The 26103-nt window shown below is 42.5% G+C and overlaps 1 protein-coding gene across 6 annotated transcripts in view; it reads right to left on the reverse strand.

The window, feature by feature from the left end:
* ERC2 (ELKS/RAB6-interacting/CAST family member 2) overlaps positions 1-26103 on the reverse strand; it is a 907827-nt gene that overhangs the window by 160321 nt on the left and 721403 nt on the right. For 4 of the 6 annotated variants that reach the window (XR_015552235.1, XM_087431197.1, XM_087431195.1 and 1 more), the window contains one exon: positions 24122-24256. Coding sequence is in view for 5 of the 6 variants with exons in the window: in XM_087431197.1 (XP_087287323.1) it covers positions 24122-24256 (135 nt within the window). In the remaining variant the exon portion in view is untranslated. Of the gene's footprint in view, positions 1-8748; positions 8815-24121; positions 24257-26103 lie in introns of all 6 variants that reach the window. The other 2 variants (XM_087431198.1, XM_087431199.1) reach the window with 1 other exon arrangement.

A 26103-nucleotide genomic window follows, 5' to 3' on the forward strand; every position in this document is an offset into this window, starting at 1 on the left:
AGGAGGGGCCCGACTTATTAGGACACACAGTGGAGTTACAAACGAGCCAGGCTCACCCTCAGGCTGTGGAAAGCTCCTGAAAGCTGAAAGAAACAGCACGGATCCTCCTTACGCAGATTCAGCATCTCAGTGATTTTGTCACCATGGGAACAGCCCTGTGAGATGGAAAACAAGTGTGGCCCAGTGTTTACAAGTGCAGGATCCGCAAGGGGGATAAGAGGGGGCAGCTTAGAACAGGGCCTGGCAGGACAGAAGTGCTCCATTGTTGTATGCTGTTATTCTTAGCATTTACATTCTATTTTCTGGAAAACAAAGCCAGAGGGAACGTACATTTGCATCCCAACGTCTCTGACGTACAAGTTCATGGGGAAGGTGACTTGTGGCTACCCAGGCAAAATGGGGACTATAGTAGCTGTTTCATGAGATCATCTGGTGGCCTAGTGGGCCAGCACTCTTTCTGCAGGGTTCATGTTACTCTGGGGAAGGCATATATGGGAGAGGCCTGAGGATAGAGGTAAGATCCATCTGGGTGTGGCCAATAGCCTCCAGCCAATTGATGCCTCAATGGCAGAAAAGCATATAGCCATTCTGGTTGACACACACAGTGGTGGCCATAAATATGTGCCTTTGTTTTGGATGCTGTTGTCTGGTTTTTCCATTTTGTTGGGGCTGTGGAGATGGTTGGAGAGAGATGGAGCTGGAGTTCCTCTCCCTGAACCACCAAGAAAATTCTGGCCCAGCGTGTTAACATTGCCCACCAAAGCAGGCTTCTGAGAAGTGTCTGCTCTTGGTTTCCAAGACTAGGAAAGAGACCTATAAGCCTTCTCGAGCCTACATTTACACATCCCAAGAGGAATTTCTTATCCTTACCCTAAAAATACCATCTGGCCATATGTTTGAATGGTGACTCTTTGTTGTGAGTTTTGGATATACATCCAACACTAAATGGTGCCCTGATGTCATTTAGTGGTTGCATTCTTTAAAAACCCTTTCCATCTTCCTGGTAACTTGGGTGATCCTCTGGAAAAGATCATGCATAACATTGTGATGTCCCAAGTGTAAGACACAATTTATGGGCAGGATCATCACAAATAGTGAAGTATGTCTCTCTGGCACCTGCTAACATCCAGACAGGGCTAAGTGCCATTGGCGCCTCTCTCCCTGCTCTCACCCATGGCTGGCTTTCCCGATGTCCACTCAGCTTCTTATTTTTCTTTCAGCATTCAGTTTTCCATACCCCTCCCACCCATTGATATCTGTGTCTCAGATTAATTTTCGCCAGATGTGAGTGTTTGGACTTCTCCAAGATTTGTTACTTTCCTTCCACGTTCTTAACCTTCTTCAGGCCATTTGTGTGATTTCTCTGACCTCACTGGTGTTTCCAACACCTCCCAAATTAGTGTCATCTGTGACTTTCCTTCACATACTCTTTTCTCCCCTTTACAGATCATTAATAAAGACGTTAAACAAGATCAGACCAGCACCGCACTGTGGAGCAAATGACAAAGGGGTGGGAGAGGCCGAGTGTTCCCTGTGCGCCAGCCCTGGCACAGGAAGGATGTAATGTAATGCAACAACACTCCGCTAGACGCCTCCCGCCTCTGGCCCACAGTCATTTATCACCACTGTTTGTTTATGATTTCTCAGCCAGACTTCAGGTCCTGAGAGTGTGGTCATATCCAAGCCAACATGCATTGCTTTGCCATGTAACCATTACAAGCTCCAGAAAAACCCAGAAGAACTTATTTATTGCACTCGATTCTGCTTGAAAGCTTCTAGCCCTGCCCCCAAGTCCATCCTATTTGAGAGCAGAAAGAGGTGGACTGAGACATTATTACCCTTTTCTCTCTTCCAATTCATCAGCTCACAGTTGTTTGTTAAATATTTGTTGGCTTTTCACGTTACTCACTAGATTTTTCTTTTAGCTGAAAGAAACCCTCTGCTAGAAACATGGACTAATTCATAGTCTCTAGCAATAAAACCCACCTTTGCTATACTCAGGTGTCACTAAAATCAAAGGTAACTGAAGAGGGTGTGTTTTTAGGGTAAACGGACTTTAAGACCTGCCAGAAAATGTGTAGCTGGCTTATGTAGCTATGGTCATAGGAATAGATTTCTCCTTTTGACTTTTCTTTCTTCTGTTTTTTATCTTACCCCCCAAATTCATCAATTCCACAATATCAACTACTTTCTTCAGTTGGCAAAGAGAGTCCACTCTCCCAAGTCCAGGAGTGATAATAATAGTGATATTCTAATGAGGACTGAGCCTTCACCATGCACCAGACACAGTGAGGCACTTTACTTGCCTCATCTCATCTCATCCTCACCACAGCCCCGCCAAGTGTGCACAACCTTCTCCAAATGAAGAAATAGAGGGGCAGAGACAGAAGGACACTTACCCAAGGCCCCCCAGCCAAGTAGTGCTGGAGCCAGGGTCCAAACTCAGGCCTCTTCGAATCCAGAGGCCACATTATGAGTAACCTTACCACACTGTTACCCAGCCTCCTATAGATACGTGGTTCTTCACCTTTTCTGAGTCACCGGCCCCTATGAATATCTGTTGAGGATCATAGATACGCTCTCTCCTGGGGGATGCAAACACGCCCACATCAAAGTCAGCTAACCATGTCAAGGGTTTTGCAGACCTTTGGGGGTTCATGGACACCAGCTTAAGAATCTGTGTACTACTCTAAATTCCTCCAGGGTAGGAACTGTACTTTGTTCACAACCTCAACTCCAGTATTGAGATGAAGAAATATTTTCTGAATGAATTATTGATTACAAGGACTTTGGGTAGAACATTCAAGCTGTAGCTCTGAATAATAGCTCTACGAGCTTGAACAGAAGATATAAATAGTCAGATATCTTCCAGAGAAGCAAGGAAGCCAAAAAAAGAAGGCAGTGGAGGAAAAGAAAGCAAAAATATCTCACTTTGCCCAGGAATCAATTCTGCAATTGGAATAGGCAGAGCCTTTGTCATGGTGTAGCTACTACATCTTGTAGCTACTTCTGGTTACTTCTCATCTTAATTCCTGAAAACAGATTATTGAAAGCTTCTTCTGCAGGAAATAATATATTCAGAATTTCAAGATGGGAAGCCAATTGTCATCAGCAGCCAAAACCTCATGAGGCACACCTTAACTGGCAGAATTCCTGATGCCTGGGGATCTCAGGGGGACTGCAAGAGCCAACAGCATCTTCCTTCTCTCTCTAGGTCCTTTTAAATCTTCCAAAACTTTGGGAGCTCGGTTTTTCTATAGACCACTATGCTACACATCTCTGTCTCCCTATTCTATGATTGCTGATTTTTCTTTGCAATCTTTGATAGTCAAGTTCTCTCCTTTTCTTTAAGAGTCAGAGGAGCCACACGCTCTTGAAGTTTGACTTTAGCTATGCTTTAAACCTGACAGCCTGCATGTCACCGCGATGAGAGATCAAAGATTATCTTGTTGATATACAGGCAAATGGAAAAGGAGATCAAAAGCCTGTCTCTTGGCCAGTCTGACTGGACATCTGGGGAAAATAGAACTCTGGATTCCTACTCAGCCCCCGCTCTCCAACAATGGCCTGCCCCCGCTTTGACACCCAAGGTAGAAATCTAGAGGCATTCTCGATTTGGAATTTTCTCTTACCTCACCATTCAAGTCCTACTGGTTTCACTTCCTAGTCTCATCTCCCATTTATCCACTTGTCTGCATCTCCTCCACTGCTCCCCTGGGTCAGCACCATCAATTCTCTCACAAATGATGGAACAGCCCCTACTCCTGCTCTTCCTGCCGTGACAATCCACCCTTTGTGCAGCAGCCAGGGTTGCTCTACAACAGACAGCGAATCACGTCATGTTCCTGCTTAAGAGCCTCTAATTTTTTTTTCATTTTTCTTAGGCTAAAAACCAAACTCTCTACCCTGGCCTAAAAGGCCCTACATAATCTGGTCCCATTCCACTTCCTCATCTTCATCTCACTGTCTTATTCTCCACTCAGAGTTATGGTCTTCGAGCTCTTTCAGCCCATAAAGCTCTTTCCCACCTTCAGCCCTTTGCACACCTGCCTGATATCACCTCCCAAACACAATCCTGGCATGGATACCCCCAGACTCTCCTCCTTTTAAGACTTGCCATAAAACTCACTTCCTCGGAGACATGCTTGCTGAACATCATTTCTGGGTAGATTAACAAGTAGGTTCCTCTTATTAATCTTGATGTCTTCATGGTTTCCATAAAAGCAATGATCAAAATGTATAAGGTTTCCATTCATATGTTTAATTCTTTATGGTCTGTTTCTCTCAACTAGATTGTAAGATCCACAGGGTAGCAACCATGTCTACCTTACTCATCATTGTTTTCTCAGCATCTAACCAAGAATTTAACCATTTGATGAAAGAAGGATGAATAAGTGAAAAATGATTGAATGAATGGATAAAAGAATGAACGCAAGTAAAGACTTAGCAGCCAACGGCACAAGAAGGAGATACATCAGATCCTCAGTCATAGGAAATATAGGTTGAATTAAAAACACTAGTTGGTATACCTGTCCAGGAAGTATAAAAGGAAATCTCCACTTTGCAGAGAAACCAGGACTTTGGTTGAGGCGACTGAAAGCCCAGGGCTCCTTCCACAACTTCTTTTCCAGCACCTGAATTTCTCTTGCCCTAGGATGAGCACAGGCCTAGTTTCTAGACCTTTGCTACTAAGAGAAGGCAAGGAAGGTATAAACTTTCCAGCCATAACAAAATATCTCCTTCTTCACTCTTCCTGAGAGGAGGCATAGCGGGGATTTCCACCAGCCTTTGAGGACTGCTTCTATGTGTGAAAAACCCCTTCCTCGTGTCTAAGTGCTCTGTGATTCATACTTGCACTCACCATAACACTGCCCACGTGCTGGTGCCATGGAGCTACAATTCTCCATTTTGAACAGGATGCATCTACTAGCATCACTGCCTCTTGCCAAAGCTGTTAATGCCCACATCTCTATTTTTATGAACCAAGTCCTAAAGATTTGCATATGTTTTCAATCTAAAAAGACTTATTCCTTTCTAGTGGTTTAAGAAATAAAAATGATCCTGTGTTCTGTCTGCTCAGTTACAAGAGTTCACAGTAAAAGCTGAAACATTCACATGTCAAGGCAGATGTGGGACTAGACCTCACAGGTGCCTTGATTTGGTCCCTCACTGCCCCACCTCACTGAATGTCCACAAATCAAAGTGCCTCTTGGGGGTCCAAGAAAAGCACCTCCATTTTGCTACATCGAGAGGATTTTTCTGAAGGAAAGCAATGGAGAATTAAGCAGCTGCTTTTTCTGTATTTTGCAAAGCAAGACAGAAAATGTAGTAAGGGCTCCAGGACCACATTTTCACAATCAAAAGCGGGAGGGTGAGAGGACAGTGGATGAATACGCATTGCAGGGATGCCCATGAGGGCAACGATTTGCTGGAAACGTTATCCCATGGAGTCTCTGTGAGAAAACCAGAACAATAAGTCAGGCCAAAGGAAAATTCTAGACATAAGAAAACAGGAGTGGGGATGAGCCAATAGAGAAGGGAGTAGAGAAAAGTTGGAGACAGAGTATATGGTGGATCTAAGCAGCACCAACTACATAATTTGTGAGGCCCAGTGCAAAATGGAAGGGTGGGGGCCCTTGTTCAAAAATTACTAAGAATTTCAAGACAGTGACGGCGGAGCATTAAACCAAGAGTGGAGCCCTTCTAAGCTCAGGGTTCTGCAGACTGCACAGGTCACACGCTGATACACAGGCCTGGGTGTGAGGGTTAAGGGAAAAGGCTAGCTCTAGGGGCTGCTAAAACTCTTCAGAAAAGCGAACCTCGCCCAGTTCACTTTGCTCTCAGAAAACACCACCCTTGCATGATCACGGAGAGACAAATAAATCAGGCCTGGTCTAGTATCTAGAAGTGGCAAAAAGGGGAGGAGCTGTCAGGGTTGTTACGTTAATTCCAATTTGTTATAATTTCTGGAGCGACTTTTCTTAAATTATGATTCATTTCAGCACCAAAACACCAGATTCAAGTCAAGGCCTTCTGATGCTATTATAAGCATATTACTGATGCCTAGTAAAATAACTTCTTGTAATGTTTCTTTTATAAGGGCCATAAATCAAAATATTCAAAACAGTTAATTTTTAATGTGCCACTATTATCCATCTTTAGTTATAAATTTAATGTCTCCTTAGGCCCTACAGATTATAACACGACTCAAAACATGCAACGGCTGTTCAAAAATAGAAGGTTTCCCCAGGATCTCATTATTTAAATCCTTAAGATATGGTTTTAAAAGCCTGAGGATATCTGAGCAAACTTGTTTAAAGGAGTCATAAAGAAAGATAAGTAGTTTTTCTCAGAAGCCTATAAAATTTATTACAACATATTAAAGTAGGATTATATATTGACTAACTTTCAGAAGACATTTGTTTTCTGGGGTACACAGTGTTTTCGGAAATTCGTGGAGGAATAAAGGGGGTAGGGGTTTATTTAACACCATTGTCCCAATTTGCCTTAAACAAAGCAAGGCTTTCTATGGGCCTTGGCACCAATTCCACCCTGAGGATGACAACGAGGTTCCTATCACAGGGGATGGCAGGGTGGATGTCATGAATCTTGCGAAAGAGTAATAAAAATCTTTATTATTCAGGAGGAGACACAAATGCAGCCCAGCGCCTTAACATTTATGATGGCAGAAGAAGCAGCTTCATAGAAGAGCCCCATGTAGGACCTACACTTCTCAAGATAAGCCCCAAACTCATAGAACCTTCCTTTGCCTATCTAGTCCATGCATGTTGTGGTTTCACGTTTGCTTTCTTTTTTTTTTGTGAGGAAGATCAGCCCTCAGCTAACATCCGATGCTGATCCTCCTACTTTTTTTTTTTTTTTTTTTGCCGAGGAAGATTGTCCCTGAGCTAACATCTGTGCCCATCTTCCTCTACTTTATATGGGATGCCACCATAGCATGGCGTGACAAGCGGTATGTCGGTGCACGCCTGGGATCCGATCCCGTGACTCCTGGGCTGCCAAAGCAGAGCACGCGCACTTAACCGCTTGAGCCACGGGGTCGGCCCCTCATGTTTGCTTTTTAACATTGTAAAACCTTTACTTCTCATGTAATGTTGTTTGAGGTCAATTTATGCTTTTATTAGCTTTTCTGTATGAGTAAAGATGATATTTCTCTTAAAGTTTTCCCTAGATAGGGAGAGAGTCTCCCAGACAGAACTTTAGGAATTTCTCTGGTTTTCTCACCTCCTCGTACTGACAAGCTTCCCTTTGGAACCACTTTGCATCTGGAAGAGTTCATTCCAGTGTTGTTTTTCCCTTTACCCAGGAAAGGGAGAAGAGAGGAGATAAATGATGTAATCAGGATGTAGATTTTACTGGCAGCAAATGGATCCAGGAGGTGTTACATCTTTACTACTCGGAAAGATATTGTGTCTGAAAATCAAACCCCTGTGTATTCCCTGCAGGACCAGAGAAAGCAATCTGACTCATTGGTGGCACCTACAATAGGTTCAACCAAGCAGTGAAACACACTAATAAAATTGTCACCCACAGGCAAAACCACCAGTTATTGTTTTAAAATTCACCTGAAGCACGACTGCCATAGAATATGAAGACAAGACTTGAGGAAGGGCACACCTGCTAAGTTATCCCCCAAACTGCCCCTCTAATCACAGACCTGGTAATTCTCCAGCACTGTGACATTTCATGTTTGTCCCAGAAAAAGAACTGCACGTTGAGTACTTTTTGACCATAAAAAATCACGATAGCACACAATCTACCACATTCCTTGTTCTGAACAAAGTGGCATATGCCATGTCATGAAGTTCAACAGCATATTCTAGGTAACCACAGGTATATTCAACTCCAGGGAGTTTGTGACTTGGTGTTCAAGTTAAATAGCCTGGCAGTATCCTGAAGAGATGTGATTCCCGCAGCAAAAGTCACTAGAGTTCAATGTTCCATTTATAACTGTGTAGCAATTACACGTGCCACTAGATAGAACAGAAATAAAGGGTGGGTTCTTAATAGCTAAAAATCAACCTTCAAAAGCGCAAAACCCTCTGAAAAATGCAATGCAAGAAATTTATAACGCAAAGCTCCATAGAAGTGCAATTATAAAAAACAACAGATATAATGCCACTAATGAGACCTGCCAATATTAATATTTCTATTCTAATTCATTTAAAGCAGTACAGTTACCCTTTCACCATCACTATGCCTTGATCCTTGTGTTTTCTTCAGAACTGCCATAGTAGAGAGAGCACAATCCATTAAATGGGCTTCTTAGAGATGATAGTTTCAGCTCCACGAAGATACATAGTTTTATTTTCCTTATTCCTTCCCAAACATCTGACACAACCAGAAGGACGTGAGAGTCACACCACACTGGCATATCTGGTAAAAGCAAGCAGTCGGCTGAAAACCACGACTGGAGAATTGTGACAATTTCTGAGTCCACAATCATGCCTTAAAAAGTGTGTATAAATCCTAGCAAGGGCATAGTTTACATTGTAAATAACACAGAAACATTTGAATCGTGCTCAACCCAGCCCCAACAAGGCAGAGCAACAATGTGGTTGCGGGGAGGGGGAGGAGGAAGGAGGAGGCTCTTGGGGATGGTAACAGAACACAGAAGCAAACACAGGGCACAGTCACAAACATCAGCGAACACAATTGAGCACGCACACAATACAACACTAGAATGCAATTTTTAAAAGAAAAATGATATAAAAGATGGTTTCTCACCCCTCAAAACAAAACTGGAACTTTGGTTTACAGGCCCGGCTATGCCCATATGCCCTCCTCGTCATCCTGCGGCCGGCCCGGGGTAGGGAGGTGCACGGAGAGGAGGGGAGCACCGGAATGAAAGAAGAGAAGGTTAGTTACACCGTGATGCACTGGAAAGGCACACTGATCTTCACTTTGTTTTTTAATCTTAAAGAGCAAGGAAAAAAAAATCTATAGTAACTTAAGTTCCACATCACTGACTTGTCAAATACATAACTGAGTTTTGCATCTATGGCAACCCCCACACAAAAACATTCCACCCACCCAGCTCTGACTCTATGTCAAGACTGGATTAAAAGATTAAAATTAGTCTACATTAGCAGACGATTATTTTTTTGGAAAGCATGCAATCTGAATTGCATACGCCTAAGGAGTAGATTAAACCTTTTAAGTAAGCAGAGAAGTAATTATAGTAATCAAATACCCTTAATTTCTCTTAAGCTTGAAGTATCAATAAAGGCTGAAGAAGAATTAAAAAAAAAAAACTCCATCTACTTGGGTGGAACAAACTTTTGTAGCATGCGATAATTCACGTCGGTTATTTCACAAAGGCTCAAACACGCTGTGATCTTCTCGATTTGTCAGGTTCTATTTTGCTCTCAGCATAAAAGAGGATGTGCATGCCATTGAATGATTATATATTTGCATGGGATGATTATACATTTGCAATCAAATAAGTTTCAAAGAAAAGAGAGTAAACTTTCAATTCAGTAGAATGTTTGTAGAAAGGAAGTTTTGTTTAACTTAAAATTATGTTCAACTGAGGATAAATTGAAACTTATTTGGTCTGAATTCTTGTTGTTGAAAACATTTCCAGAATGGCTCTGGCCACTCCTCACTCAGTAAAGTGGCCCATAGGCAGAGAAATTAAATCTTAGAAGATAGAAGTATATCCAACATCACAAGGTCCTGTTTTGAACAAGAATTCTCACTATTTACTGCAAAGATCGAAAAAAAGTGTAGAAGACTGAGTGGTTCATATCCTGGTCTCACACATGCTTTGGGAGCTGTGTCTTTTAATAAATCTCCAATGAAACCAGGTTTTGCCATGATTTGCTTCTTTGTTTTGAAAATCAGGCACAGGAAAAAAAATAATTTGGAACATTTTCTCACTATTTGGATCTTTATTGCTTAAGTTGTAATATTTGGTTGAATCATATGAAAATGCCAATATTTGACGATTTTTTATCTAGAAAACAGCAAGTTCACGCAGTTCAGCCTAATCTTGCCAATAGGCCAAGGTAATTTTCATCTAGTCAAGGATTTAGATCTGTGGTCTTTGAACTGAGTTTTCATATAATTTGTTTCCTTTGTATTTCTGTGTATTTTATTTTACACATTTAAAAATACTATTCTGAGAAGAGGTTCAGGGAGTTCACCAGACTGCCAAAGGGGTCTATGGCCCACAAAGGGTTAAGTATCCCCAATTGATATAAGTCAATCAAGTGATTTGCACACTCTGAAATGGACAACTCAGTATGAATTTGCACTGGACAGTTTAGATAGGAATATTCTGGCAAAAAATAAGGTACAATTGATCGTTTATCTGGGTCTTCTCCTGTAAATTTACCTGTGTTTGTTTACCCCTACACAGTCTAGGTCTGTTCAAAGACCACAGATCTAATTGCTCCTGGCAATAAACCTCCCTTTTCCCTACATAACTTGGGAGATATATATTTTTACATTCATTAAACTTCCTCTCAGTTTCTGGAGAAAACCAAAGTTGATGTCCCTTTTTATGCTAATGAAGGAGAGTCTATAGCCTGGGTCCCTCCAGCTTCCATAATGTGTTTCAAGGGGTCTAGTAACCCCTTCAAATTCAATGCAGAACGTTGGGGTATGTGTGTAAGTATATTTCTCCGGATGGAGGCCCTAGCTTTCATTACAAGGTTCTTGACCCCCAAAGTCTCTGCTATAGGAAAACTCTAGCACAGAGAGATGCTATGATTTACCAAAGTCACAAAACAAAATAGGAGGCTTTCTCTAAAATGCAGCCCACAGCCCCCACTAACTGCTTCTAAATGGCTATAACATCCATTTTTTGCAGACCAGTTTATTTCATTTTGCATTTAAAACCCAATAGCATGTATACATTGTTTGTTTCAAATCCATTCATAGAGGGCTTTAAATTTTAAAAAAGAAGAAAGAAAAGAGAAAAGCCACTGCCACCAAAACCTACCACTATTTTCTCAACAGTGAAATGTGGTCTAATGCAAATCACTTTCAGCAAATTAAATATATTAAAAAGTGGTAATTAATTATGATTGAAACAGACAGGAGTTGTAGCTTGAAAATATACACTGCCAATATCACTACTGTGCCTCGTCCACCACAGGAATAAAAAGGAGCTCCCAGATGTCGAGGGTTATTAAAAACCAGATGTTGAGATCGACATCTTGTACGCTGGTGAATAAAGTAAAGAAATATGACAGTCCAATATAAACTTTGCTAACATTTAACATGGCAGAAATGTGGATAAATTCCTTTAGTGAACTCAGAATATTATGCTTTTTTTTCAAGGTTTTAGTTTCTCAAGTTTAAAATTTTTAAAAGAAAATAGAAAAGGAAGTGGTGGCCATTTCTGGTGTCTCTAATCTTCAAAGCTTAAACATGAATTGACCCTAATCACCAAGTGATCTGGGTCAGAGTGAGTGTCTGCTTGGGGAATAAAAAACAAAAATGCAGGAGCTAATCAGAGAGGGAGCTCCAAGTATTTCCAAACGTTCACAGCTGTTTGACTCCTGCGCTGCCTGCATCTCTGTATGCAAATATTCATTTGTTCAGCAACCTTACCGCACAGAAATGTAAATTTGGGGACCAAAAAATAAGAAACAGATAAATATCACTTGACCCCTAACTTCATGCCAAGTTATTTAGAAATACTTAGAGTTTTAAAATCTATCTATCAGGTCTAGGAGAGTCTGATTCCAAATCTACTTTGCAGTGGCTTTTCTGGAGGCTGCCTGGTGTTTGTTCCCTTGCATGTCCCTCGTGCGTGATCGCCATGCCAGGAGTTGACAAAATATCCGGATGGGAAGGAAGCCTCTAGTCCATCAGTCATCCACAAGATTTTGTCCACAGCATCTGGGGATGGGAATGTCCAAGGCAGGCTGAAGCCCAGAGCACAATGACCACAAAACACAGCAAATTTTGAAGAGTTGGGGAGGCTTAACTATCAAATAACCTCAGGATGTATCTATGGCTCCAGAGATGATATGAGGCCTTGATGGAAATCCTGCAGTCTCAGATGCTTTGTCCTAATGGGATTTTCTAAATACTGAGATAAAACAAAATTCCTCACCAGATGGGCCACTCATGGGGCTGTGCTGATGACAAGATCTAAGGGCAAAGGGACTGAGTCATCGCTGACAAGACAGGAGACTTCTTGTTGTGCGGGGCATTTATTAGCCCCAGAAAGGAGCTCTGGGAAGGAACTCCGTAATCTGACATGATCAACGGCCCAGTGTAAACCTTTAATTGGTCTCTATTTTGAAGCATTAAGTACAGCCAGCAGGCAAGCCCCAGCCCATCACTGCATCTTTTTTTTTAAAACACCTGCAATTCTCTTTGAGTTGATAGCTGGCTTTTTTCTTGAAATCAGAGGACAAGGTCCTTAATGGGGGATCTTACTGTCACACCTGTCCTAGCTGGAAATGAGAGTGAAATTATGGAAGTGTCACCTTCAGATCGACCCACTGCCTCTGTGAGAACTCAGTCGGCTGTCTCTGCTGGGAAATTCAACCCTGATTCCATGTGGGAAGGGATGCAAAGAGGTTGTCCTGGTTATAACAGGGTCCAGTGTGGATACTCGCCAGACCCACTCCTACCCCTACTTCAGTTCATGGCTTTTCTGACACTTTCTGAAAACCTCAAGCCCCAGGACTCTGCAAACGTTGGCTGCACAAGTCACGAATGCAGGACCATAGAGTGGGGTTTACGACGCACCCTATGCCTGGGTTCGATCACAGCAGCTTCTCTTGGCATTTCCAACTGCAGGCTTAGCCAGAGCTGGGAAAGACAGACACATATATAGAGGATAACAATTGGCATGAGCCTGGAAAACAGGGACACCGAGCCTCCTCGGGGCACTAGTAAGTTTTCTCTCAGGATCGAGTCCAAACCTTCCCTCTGGAGACCTTCCATTCGCATCTTTCACCTCTCCTGCCTCCTACAATGCTTAGCCCTTGGATGGATGTCTTTGCTCAGGTGATGAGGTCAGGAATGGCTGCAAACTCTTATACGATTTGCATTTGTTACAGCCCATGGGGCCCATTTGCAGACAAGTTCCTCCAACAATTAAGAAAGTCCTACCCAGGTTCAGATACCTGCTTTGTGCTCTGTTTAAATATAGATGTTAGCTTATTTCTGACCTGGGCTAGAAACAAGCCTGCAGGTATGAGCACCTGCTCCAGGTTAGAGAGGGTGTGACAGCTTTCTGTATTTCTTCACTGCGTCTCACCACAGCCCCACGACGCAGGTGTCTGGAGGCTCTTTGTAAAGATGTGGAAAGGAAGGCTCAGAGAGAAAGGTCAAGTAGCTTGCTGAAGGACACCTGGCCAGGAGCTGTGGAGCTAGGGTCAAATTCCAGTCTGCCTAACCTCAAAGGTATACCCTTCTGACATGTGAGCTGTGAAGCCACAGAAAGAAGAGCTCATTTTGACCCCAGAAAGTGTTTGTTGGTTCTGCTTAGCTCAGCTCTGAAGTACTTTTGACTTTGTACTGCGCCCCTTCCAAGCTGTTGAAGGTCCTGGTTCGAGTTGGATGGTACAGCTTAGGTTGGGTCTCTCTGGTTCTTGGAAGAAAGAGAACCTCACATGCAACAGTATGTGTCCCTTATATGGGCGTATCATCAGCACCCAAACAAAGTCCCTGAAGAAAAAGGCAGCGCCTTCACTCCCTTCATACTGCCTCACAATGTCTCAGATCTGGGAACTTAAAAAACATTTCCAGGGGCTCGCCTGGTGGCGTAGTGGTTAAGTTTGTGCGCTCTGCTTCAGCCATCCAGGGTTCACAGGTTTGGATCCCGGGCACAGATCAGTGCACCACTTATCAAGCCATGCTGTGGCGGCGTCCCATATAAAGCAGAGGAAGATGGGCACAGATGTTAGCCCAGGGCCAGTCTTCCTCAGCTAAAAGAGGAAGATTGGCAACAGATGTTAGCTCAGGGCTAAGCTTCCTCACACACACAAATTTACACGTGAGTAAGTATGTAAGGCTCAGTTCTTGCTTTGCTGAATGACTCGACTCCTCTGAGAGAGAATGCTGCCTGGATTCCAGAGTTCCTTAACGTGGCCAAGATTGTGTTCATTTGTTTTCCTCCAGAATGGCTCCTTCCTCCTTCTCACTGCACCAGCTGCATCCCTAGTTTATTCTTCTAATCCCAGTAGGTGAAAGCTGAACATCGCTGGCTGAGGGGGAACATGATGGGAGATGTTCACATTTTAAAAGACACACTGGGGTGTTTCTCAAGGGAGAGGCAGAGACTGGCAGCTTGTGCACCTGGGTTGCTTCTTCTCAGCAAGTTCACCTCACAGGGACACCCTGCAGCAGGGCAGCTATCTGCATCCTCTTTGCCAAGCCACTGAGAACATTAGAGAGGCTTGCGGGGTGGGTGGGGGAGGCAGGGGGAGCTTTCTCCTTCACTTCTAATGCAGCATCTTTAGACACTTAATTTTTTGGACTATCATTGTGGGGCAACTTGAATGAACCCGTTTTCTATTCCTTCAAGCAAAAGTAATTCTGACAAACCAGCCTTTGATACACGGTGCCAGCCCTATCAGCTGAAAGACACAAGATACCCAGCTGAAGATGGAAATGCTGGAAGGCTCTACATTGGCCAACAATATGGTTTTGGAGCCCAAAGTCAACATCTGCTAAAAGCTGAGCCAGATAGCCATAAAAAAGGGGTGGGGGTGAAGACAGGCTTTATTTTTACTCCCTCGTCCATCAGTCATTAATACTTGGCTTTGTTAAACACAGTGAAAATTGTGTTTTTAACATGATTCTGGTTCTGCCTTTTCCTAGCTAGTGGGCAACCAAATCCCCTAGCCTCTTGACTCTTCGTTTCCTCAGTTGCCTCAAAAAGAAAATAGGATCATATCCTGACCCTGACACTTCATAGGGTTGCTGTGTGAATTAAATTGGAGAATGTAAATTAAACCACTTTGTAGACATTACAAATGTATACAAATATAATTGGGCACACCATCCCTGTGGGTAGCATTTGATAGTTTGTTACTATTACAACAAATTATTTGATATTGCACTAAGGCCAAAGGGTGTGTGTGAAAAGGATCTGATTGTGTATAAAACCATCCTTAGATATTTTAGCATCTCCAGGCTGTCCAAAGCTAGAGTTTATTCAGATCATTAACATAAAGATGCTGCAACAATTTTTAAAATGCTATTGTTCCAGAAGTGAGGTAGTTTTCAGAATTTGTGAGTGTGCAGTGTACGTCTAAAGGATGTTTCTGATTCTCTTTCCTCTGCTGTTCCATTATCTTCAGAGTGCTGCAAGAGCCTAGAGTGCGTAAGTCAAACATGATCCTTATTACTTCAGTTCAAGAAAAAAAGAGAGGCAATGGTGTTTAGCAATAGAAAATGGATTTCCCTGCTTCCAGACGTTTCAAGGTTGGCCACCCCCTTTCAATGGGGGAGCTGAAGTGCTGCCTCTTAGACAAATGTGACTGGATTAAAGCAGCAAGCTGAAAAGGAATCCACCCTCCGATGTTGCCAAGATGAGTTACATCTACAGGCTGGGGAGTGCAGGCTGTGTCTGAAAACCCCTGTTGACTCAAAAGATACTGCAACAAATCTCTTAATGAAACCCTAATACTGCAAACAAGGTTTAAAACTAAGAGGAACCAGTAAAAGGGGGGGAAAAACTTTACTCAAAATAGAGTAAGACTGCAATCTTCAATAGGCTCAATTCTCCTTGAAGGAAAAGTCCTTTTCTCACAGGAGGATCCTGATGCCTTAAGCAGCTCTGCCTTTTTCCCGTACATGAAGACCCTACCTGGCAGGGTGGATCAGACAGTGCCCTCATGTGCGGAATTAACATTATACCCAGATTAAAGAGCTTTGGCAATAACCTGTTCATCTGCAAAGCCAGCTTCCCCAGGGCTGTGTCGCCCCGCCTCCTTCCTCTCCTGGGCTTGTAATGGTTGGGTGAGCATGTAACTGCTACTAGAGGAAGGAGCAGTGAAATCCCTCCCACGACCACCGTTCAGACACTTGTCCTCATTTCCTTCCTCACCTGGGGCCTCAAAGAGAGTGAGGACAGGGTTCCTGCAGAGCTTCTGCTCTTCAAAACAAGCAAACAAACTGCCACCCTTATTTCCCCGTGGTGAGAAATCACATATCTCTTCTGGCTCACGTTTTAGTAGCTTTGGGGATTTTTGCAGTCTTTGAGGGATAAAGAAAAAAGCGACATCTGAACTATCTTTTCATATCATGTACTTTTTTTTAATATGTTGAGTTTTAAACAGCGTCTTCCAATCTACTTGTGATAAAAGGAGTATCAGAAAAGAGTCAAGTAATCACAAGAATAAAAATTGTAACTATATGTGGTGATGAATGTTAACTTATTTTGGAAATCATTTCACAATATACACATATATCAAATCATTATGTTGTACGCCTAAAACTAATACAAGGTTAAGTGTCAATTATATCTCAATTTTTAATAATTAGTTAATTAAGGGAAAACAAGAGGCAAGTGACTCACAAGATTTATTTCAAAATGCATCCCAGGATATCTTTGGCTCCAATTCTGAGAGGCCTGGCCCAAGAGTGGGAACAGCTGAAATCTCTGAGCCCTTCTTCCATCCAATAAACATCAGCCCAACAAGAGGTTTCTTCACGGGCTTTTGAATCTGAAGGCTTCCTCCCTACATGAAGCCAAAACCCAAGCCTTCTTCCAAGAAGTAGGCCATGAAATTAGATTCCCAATGCAAAAAAAACTCTATTGTCTCTTATTCGGGCAACCTTCAGGCATGCTAGCTTGGATGGAAAACTGATATTAAAAGCCTAAGACGTGTAACTTTTCTTATTAGGTTACTGTCATGGGGAACTAAAAGTTTCTGGTTTTTGGGCTGTTCTGTAACTATACTTCAGTAAGCTCTGATCGTGGTAGTTAATTTTTCTTCTATGTAGGAAACATAAAAATGTATTTACAACACACACACATATATATGTATATATTCAAACATGCACTCAGGGGAAGTTAGGGAGAGAAATTTCTAGTTAAACATGATCTTGAGAAATTCTTCCATATGTGGAAAAGTCCTCAGCTCGTCTGACATATAGTGATACACACATATATACACAAAGGACACTATGTATACATTTATCCCACGTTCATTTAACCTCAAAACATAAAATAAATTCTTTTTTTCCCCCTCCCTAAGCAAAAGCTAGGAATAACAACTCTATATACAGAATCCATCTTCTGGGGGCAACGGAGCAAGTTAAACCCCTCGTCTGTTTGTTGGAATTCAAAGGGCTGCACTTTGGCTAATCTGTGGGGAAAGTGCAAGGAGAGCAGGGCATTAATCACAAGCCCGTCCAGTGTTTCACAGAGGGGCTGAGGGCGAGTGGGGAACCCGGAGCCTTGAGTTGGCTTTCTGAGCAGTAACAGGGCCCGGGAGCGGCTGCCATGACCCTTCATTCCCCTGGTGGACAGTGAGACTTCACCAACTCCTGTTGACCAAATATAAAATGCAAGCCCCTGGGAGGAAGAGGAGGAGAAAAGCAGGAGGGGGTTACCAGACAAATGTGGGGACAAGAAACACATGGGGCTTGGAAATATTGTCAACCTGCCTCTGGCCACCATCTCAATGAGCACCTGAGTGTAGACATGGCTGGAAATTCCCTTCCTATGGGAATGCTCTGCAGGACACTGACTGATTCTATCTGGGAGCAGGTACCCAAGGCTCAGGTGTGTGCAGCATGGACAGAGGCGGGAGGGTGAGAGGGCAAGAACCCTGTTTCTATTTTCTGAGCTAGCTCTACCTTATGGGTCTTTTTCCTGTAAGAGGAGGGGAGACGGGACATGTTTTTGGACCAGAAATCTCAAAATCAAGGTAGCAAGTGTTGCAGCCTCTTTGAAGCAGAATATAGGTGCAGTCAGCATGGGTGGGATCATTGGATTATATCTTAAAATATAATCTGTATATCTGTCCCAAGACCACTAGTTGGAAAAGACGGCCAAGTCTAAGGCTGGGTTCTTTAGTTATTTGATGGCTTATGGGAAAATGATATGTATTTCAAGCAGAATTCTATGGAAATTTTCAGCAGAAAATGGAAGTGGATATTCAGTACTCTGAAACATGTCCAGTGGTACAAACTCATATCTCACTGAGAGCCAACATGTGCCAGGACCACAGACTAACCAGGAGCAACAGACAAAGGACCAATGATCACTATTTACGTCTGTAGACAGATTCTGGAAATTGCCAACTAGAGTGGGTAATATTTAGGACTAGGGCAATCAATTGTCTAGGAATAGATTATCAGAGTGGACATCCTAAAGTTAAGGATGCAAAATGGAAAACCCATCTTCTGCCACAGTTAGGTCACTATCTGAAAGTATTCCCAGAACCCTGGCTGATCCGACGGCAGCCCCTGGCCGAGTGAAGCATCCTCTCCTTTGCTTTGGGGGCCTGGCTTGTCCCAGGCCCTGTGCATGTTGAGGCTCATGAGTGAGTGAGCAACAGAATGTTGGTCCTGGCCATCCACTGCCAAGGGCCCTCCATAACCTAGAGGGCTTTCCCTCTCTGTGCCATGCTCCCCACTCCTTGAGCCTCTCACTCTGGTGATTCCATGGCAGTGGGAGAGTTGTAAGAAGCCACATTTTCACTGACACAGGGACAACAGGAATAGAGAAGAGTAAAGAGGAACAGGTGAAATGGGAGGAGATGAAAGGAATCAAGTCACAAAACAGAAGAATGGAAATAAAGACAATGAAAATTGGGGCAAATAGAAAGAGCTGATGAGATGACATTTTAATTCGACTTTGGGAAAAAAAATCAAAACAGGATAAAATTGACTACAAGTCAATGGGAAAGGGAACAGCACATTTGCATTCTAGAGAAAGTTGATATTATTTAATATATATGGTTGCATAAATACATCCATACTGACATCCAAAGAGGTTTGCCACCAACGTACAACACTCAGACTCAGGCCTTCATCTTGGGCCTGTTGATTTTCAGGTGTGACTCTGGATAATCAACAACCTCTCTGAGCTCCAGGTTCTTTATCTGTACCGTGGGGGTACTTCCATCTGCTCTTCCTATTCCCCAAAGGTACTACGGGAACAACTCATTCAGCAAATATTTACTGAGTGCTTACTGTGGACAGGTGTGAATGTGCTTTGCAATATGTAACAACGAGTATGAATATAACATAAAATTCAACCAAATTTTTCCATAATCAATTTAACAAGTATTATGCCTTCATGCTCCTGGACTCTGTAGCCCTCCTTAGAAGTAGGATATCCACAAGTAAAATGTGAAATTTAAATTTTAAATGGGATCTTAAAGTCTTCAAGGTAGTCAAAATTCCTTGAGCTTTCCAACTCTTGTGAGTGAGCATTTCCATTCAAAGAAGGAGGGGAAGAAAGGAGAGGTGAGTTCTGGAAAGTGGTCACATATTCTGAGGTTTCTGGTCCAAAAATGTTTAGGTTTTTGCCATTTAGGCTCCCAAATATTTAGAATCAGAGTGGCAGATGCTTTAACAAATGGAAATGCATTTTGCACAAAAAAGCAGTGAGATCCAGGTCCTCAAAGACCCAAGACCGAGGCACAGAATTGTGACTCCTGGATGCCCTAGGGCAGCCTGAACAAGGCCTGGCATTTTGAGTTGGCTGGAGTGTGGAGCTCACTCTGATGCTGTGCTTTTCTTATCCAGGGAGTTAGTTCATACCCGGGAGCCATTGAAAGGAGATTAATAAAATATGGCTTTTCCTGGGACAATAAAAATCATATGATGCCTGGAAAAATAAGTAAAAAGACGACATCATTGATAAGGCAAGGAAAGATGTTAATTAAAGAAAATAACAGATACTGATGATAACAGGTACAGAGGGCATTAAGAAGAAGTTGAGTTTCCACTTAGCTTTTCTAAAATCAGTCTTGGTAACTTCACTAAAAATAAAATCACTAATGCATTGCCAGTATGTTCCATTTATTCTTTGGTCTTCATTGTGTCACAAAGCTCACCGGCAGCTTGTGTCATGGGAAATATTTGTTGTCTGCCCTTGTGCCCACTTCTTGGTGTGAAAGATTTCCTAAGGCATTACTGGGACTTGCTGAATGTTCTACTTGGATATATTCAATGGCTATGGCCATCCTGAGGGTCACAGGCCACCGACTATTAACTGCTCCTTTCTCCGGTATGAGTCTAGGCTGTTGGACTGCCATACCCCACTGACTTCTCTTACAAGTTCTCCAAATCCTCCCTTCCCCTCATCACACTCATTTTCAACCCCTGAGGGGTTGTGTATTTAAGATTATCCTTGCTTTCCTGGGTCCTCATCCTTATAATGGCTCCCTTAGTTCAGATCTATTGGGCTTTGGTGGGATAACTATTCTCAGATGCTATAGGCTTTAAAAAGGTTTCCCAAGAAATGAGAAAGAGGCATTCCCATTTTCTGCTATGCAAAGCATAGGGGAAATTGCCTCAAAACTCTGTATTCGGATGAAAAACACTGCTAGAAAGTGGATCAGCTATGTTTTAAACTAGGTAGTCCTTTTCTTCACCTGATACTCTGAGAACAGTATTTCTCAGAGCACAGATGTCACTAGAAAAGAAAAAACAATTCTATGATCAAATAAGTCTGGGAAATGCTGGATTAAATAAAATTGGAGCACTTTCTTTCTTAAATGACTTTTTAGATCCTTTGATCTGCTAATTGCACCAAGGCTCTCCAAGATTGAGTTATGATATGCAGCACTTTCCCAAAATTCTTTGCCCACTGAATCTTTGTTTCAAGACTTCCCGCATGGGACTAATGTTCTAAAAGTTACTTTGGGAAATGTTAGTCTAGACTTATAACCCTTGGATTCAGTTTCTCCCAAGGAGAGAGCAAAATCATAGAGAAGCAGAGAGGGACAGGGAAGAAATGGAAAAAGAATCTAATTCTGCAAGTACCTGGCAATACTTAAATTGAATTTCCTAAGGAAAAATGAATTTCTCTGGAAACGTAGCAAAGTGATTGATTTTTTTATATTTCTTTATTTTCATGTGTTCTGATCTCTTAATAAAGCTCAAGATTTTGCAGCCCCTCTTCCAGAAGTCATTGTTGGTCAACCCTCAGGGCCACAGGAAAGTTAGGGCTGGAAGATTCATGGAAAGGGAATTAGGAAACCCTTGGAAGAGACCTCTCCCCTTTAAGTCAGTCCAGTTAACATGGGTATATTAAGGACATTTAGTTTAAATATCATCCAAATCAATCCATTATTCAGACTCTTACATTGTCACATACTGATATAAGGCTGTCACTTTCTTCTAAGAAGCAGCTCCACTCCACACATATTAGTATATATGCTTAAACAATTATGTGTAGAGTTTGTAATCAATTGGGAAAGATTTGCCAGCCTTTCAATGACTGTTACATTCTGGGACTTAGATTTATAACAACGCATATATTGATATATGAGTTGTTGATGATTATGAATCTCAAATCTCCAGTACAGGGGAGGACATCCTTGTCCTACACCTGGAACACCTAGTCAAAACGGGCAACCAGCCCAGGGGTTCTAGCCATCTCCATCACTAGAGTTAACCTACTCATATCAGGGCTCCTTGCTTAACTCTCCTTCTTCTCTAATTGAAAGAATGCAGCAAGGGAGCCTTATACCCTTGCTGATTCAAATTTAAAACAACAAAATTATCCCTCTGGTCAAGGGTATTTCTCTTTTACAATGAACCACACTGCAGAGTAAGTTCCCAAGTCATGGGCCCATAATTAAGTTATAACTACCTTTTATCTGTCTTGTTCTGATTGACATGATCTAGAAAAGAATTGAATAAGACATCAGATGACCTAGACTTTTGTCCTAGGACTAGACAGCAAACTCCTTGAAGGCAGGGGTTCTGTCTTGTCCATCATGCTCTTCCCAAGCCCAGCATAGTGCCTGGCATGGAATATGTGTTCCAATTAGTACTAGTTGAATGAGCAAATAACAAACAGCAGGACTCTAATCAGTTCAGCTTCCTCTCAGGGCCTGGATTTCTCATCTGTAGAAGGGAATGAGGCTATCCACCTCTATGTCCATGGGTTGCTTAGAGTGGTCCCTGAGATGAAGGATGTGAAAGTGGAAGGCCATCACCATCCTCCCAACAGTAGCAATGAGAAAGCTGTATCAGAGGTCCTCATGACATGTCTTAGCCAGACACTCCTCAAGGAATGCTAACTCTTCTGGGAAGGGCACCGCCCCACCCCCAACCGGAGCAATAATTTCTGCCCTATGAAAACCTCCAGTTCAATGGACAAACATAGGAGGGTCAACCAAGTAGGCAAGTACTCTAGTTTGTGATTAAAGATCTCTGGAAAGCAGCAAGAGACTTGATTTGTAAGAAAGATCATTCACAAGGCAGATAAGTTTGATCTGGTGCCCTGTTTCTAGCAGGGCATATTAGCATATGTGTCTCTGTGATAAAATAAGCCAGTTTGTTATCTCAGCAGGCCCTTGTGTGACCCACTCCCACAATTTGGCTCCAAATCCTTCTTTTTGCCCCTATAGCACTCTCTGTTCCTGTCTCTCTGGGGAAAAGCCCAGGGTGGCCTTCTAGCACCAATAAAACCTCACATTCACCCCTCATTGGAGAAGGTCAAGTAGCAAAGAACAAGGACTATGAAGGAGAATGAGGAGATTTAGTTAGCAAGATGCCAGGTATACTAGAGCAGATGAGTGCAGGGAGGTGGTGATGGTGGTGAGAGATGAGAATTGAATAAATAAAACCAAATCAAACCAATACCATGACATACAAGATAATGACATAAAATTAACTATCTCTCTCCACTTTGCTGATCTCCAAATTGAGAACCATTTTTGAGAGCTAATAACATGAACTGATACCTTTCTGCACTTGGCTTCAGAAATCAAGATGTTCTGTGTGAACACCTTCTACGGTGTTGAGGTCTCTAAGGGCAAATGTTTCTGGGTACAAGGGTAGGGCCAAGCTGGGGTCAAGGGTCAGGGGGCCTCCCGGTTGGAGCTACCTCACTGCACAGGCCTAGGGAGCACTTCTTATGTTGTGTACTATATAAATGGCTCCCCCTGGAGTTGTACTCCTGGTAAAACATCTTGGAGACTTGGAATCTTAACTTCTTTGGGATGCTAGTGACATGAGGTGGAAAGGAAAACAGAGCCATCTGAAAAAAAGTTTTAGGAGCACAATAAGCACTCCTTCCTCCAGCAAACAATTAAAACCCTCTTCACACAGGTAATTCCAATAAGCCCTCCCCTCACATATCCACAAATATATAACAAAGGCATTCACACTTATCCAGATGATTCTATTCTACTGTCTATGGCCCCATCTCTCTTGAAATTTATTGTATAAGTTACATTAGGATCACCAAAAAGAAAAAGTCATAAAACAATAAAGGAAGAAATACTACTAATATTGACTATATTATCCTACTAATTTGCATTTAATTTCATAATTTCCATGAAATTCACCTCCAAGAGTTTTAATACAAAACACTGTAAATAGATTTTGCATTTGGTGGGTGAATGCAAATATCACTGAAAACCACAGGAAGTTTTTGTTTTTGTCAGTCCACCTCCCCACTTGCTCTACTTAGTCAAGGGAGAAGATAGGGTCCAAATCAAATAAACCAGACTCCTTGACTTCATTGGCTGAAATGCAAGCAAAACTGATTTCTCCTCAGGTTGTTTTGCCCCACTGTTAATTTGCATCACTAAGGAATTTTCTAGGAAAGTGCTCAGCAAACTCAAGGCTTCTCTGGTTGCCAAGCTCATGAAACAAAGTGCTTTCTCTTAAAACTCTGAAACAGACATTCCACAGTAACCCACCATTAGATACCGAGCCAGCAATAGACTACATATCTATGATATAAGAAAGGAGGGGAGGAAAGAAAATGCATAACATAAACAAGAACAGACAAAACCTTAAAGAGGAAGGAGAAAAGAAAACATTTAGATTCCTTGAGTGATGGAAATAAATACCAAAGCTATTAGTTTCAGTTCAAAGAACATATCACTTTATGCTGTTTATTATTTCTTGAGGATTATTTATTTTATCTTAAAATATCCAAAGGGTAAAAGGGGTCCTGGAGGTAAGCAGCAATGAAACTGACCTGGTCGGGAGAAGGCCTGTGATTGGAATGTTGCGACCTCCCAGGAGATCGGTGGTGGTGGTGATGGTGGTGGTGGTGGTAATGGTGGTGGTCCTCATCGTAGTTGTCTGCCATCAGCTTCATTCTGTTCTGGGTCTGTGCAGAGCAAAAACCAGAGAAGATTCCATCAGAGCTAGAGGACCAGCCAAAGAGACTCAGGGAATAATTACAGCACTTATTGGTCTCCCTTCACTCCTAATCCAGAAGTTTTCATTTTTGGTCAAATCGAAACTTAATAAAGAATGCACCATGCCATTAGCTTTGGTGAAACAGGCTTTGCCACACCCTTGAAGCTACTATGCTCTTGGTTCTACATAAGTGTACTTCCCCCATGCGATTTAAAAGGGAAAAAATGAACACATCCTAAGGTACTTTATGTTATCAAGCAATCACAGAGATCCAGAGTAGGCTTGCAATCACAAACTGCCAACAATCACATCCTATACTCTTGAGCAAGCGAGAAAAGGAAGCCCTGGATGAAAAGATGGGAGAGGGCTGGGTGGAGACACAGAACTACAGACAATCAATGGTCTCGTGGGACAAGGCAGAGAAATCCACTCAAAAGCTGCCAAATGCAAAACACCAATGGAGATGGTTTGTTGCTATGATGACTTCTAGGGAAAGGGTTGTCTATGGATATTTTAATTGATATTGTTCTTCAAGGAAATTGAGCAAAAGCAGCAAAGTCAATGGAGAAGAACTGACCACTCTAATTCACGTCCCATTATGTTTGTCACATGAGGCACCTAGATGTCATGGTTAAACCCCAAGGGCCATAGAATTGTATTGCTTTATTATGCAGGACTAGAAACAGACCAGTAATGAACTGACCTAACAGGGTCACAGAATCTAGAAAAATGTGTAAAGACCATGGAAAAAGGGAAATAAAACTATCCAGCCCAGAAAGCCAGGAAATGTAAAGACTACAAGTATGAGTTGGGAGATTAGACTGTCTGGATTCAAGTCCTGTTCCACCTCTTTGCTGGTTATGTTTTCTTTTGAGAATTAACTATTTCTAAGCCTCAATTTCCTCAACTCTAAAATGGGAGTAATGGTGCCTCCTCCCTATGGTCGCTGTGAGGAGCAAGTGATATGATGGACTTCGAGTGTCGGTTCAGGACCTGACACATAATGGGCTCACAATAAAAGTCAAATGTTGTCATTACTCTTATTGTTGTTGTTATTTACTATAAGAAACCTCTCCTTCTTTTTTTTTTTTTTTTTTTTAAAGATTTTATTTATTCAGTTTTTTCCCCCCAAAGCCCCAGTAGATAGCCGTATGTCATAGGTTCACATCCTTCCAGTTGCTGTACGTGGGACTCGGCCTCACGTTGGACGGAGAAGCGGTGCCTCGGGGCGCTCCCGGGATCCGAACCCGGGCCGCCAGCATCAGAGCGCGCACACTTAACCGCTAAGCCACGGAGCCGGCCCGAAACCTCTCCTTCTTAACACTTGTTGTTTATTTTGCCTGTGATACCTCTCCCAGCCACCTTCCCTCACCTCTAACTTCTGTGTCTGGCTAACTCACAGCCGTTCCCTGACCCCACCCTTGAGGCCGGGTGACATGTGCCTCCTGCTTACCATCGCTTGATAACCACAGATTTTTTTGTTCATCTGTCGGTAGACTTGAGGCTGTTTTTTTCACCTGCCTCTCCCCAAGATCTAGCACAGGGCCTAACAGACGTTGATACACTAAGCATGTTGCTGCAATGAGTGGCTGAAAGAAAGAAGGGGCCGTGATTTTGAGGGACGCTGCCATTCTAGAGGCAAGGTGCACATTTGTTTTCAGTCAGGGAAGGTCACTGAGAGTTGAGGACACATCATGAGTTGCCATAACAATCTCACTGGTGGCTTGAGATGACAATGAGCCATCAGCACTTTAAGAGAGCTGCAAGTCAGGGACTGGCAGAACCTCCAGCCAGTTGGAATTTTATTATGTAATA

The sequence above is a fragment of the Ceratotherium simum genome, chromosome 5 (genome assembly GCF_057802395.1).
Source record: "Ceratotherium simum simum isolate JZ-2026a chromosome 5, ASM5780239v1, whole genome shotgun sequence".
Classification (NCBI taxonomy): Eukaryota; Metazoa; Chordata; class Mammalia; order Perissodactyla; family Rhinocerotidae; genus Ceratotherium; species Ceratotherium simum.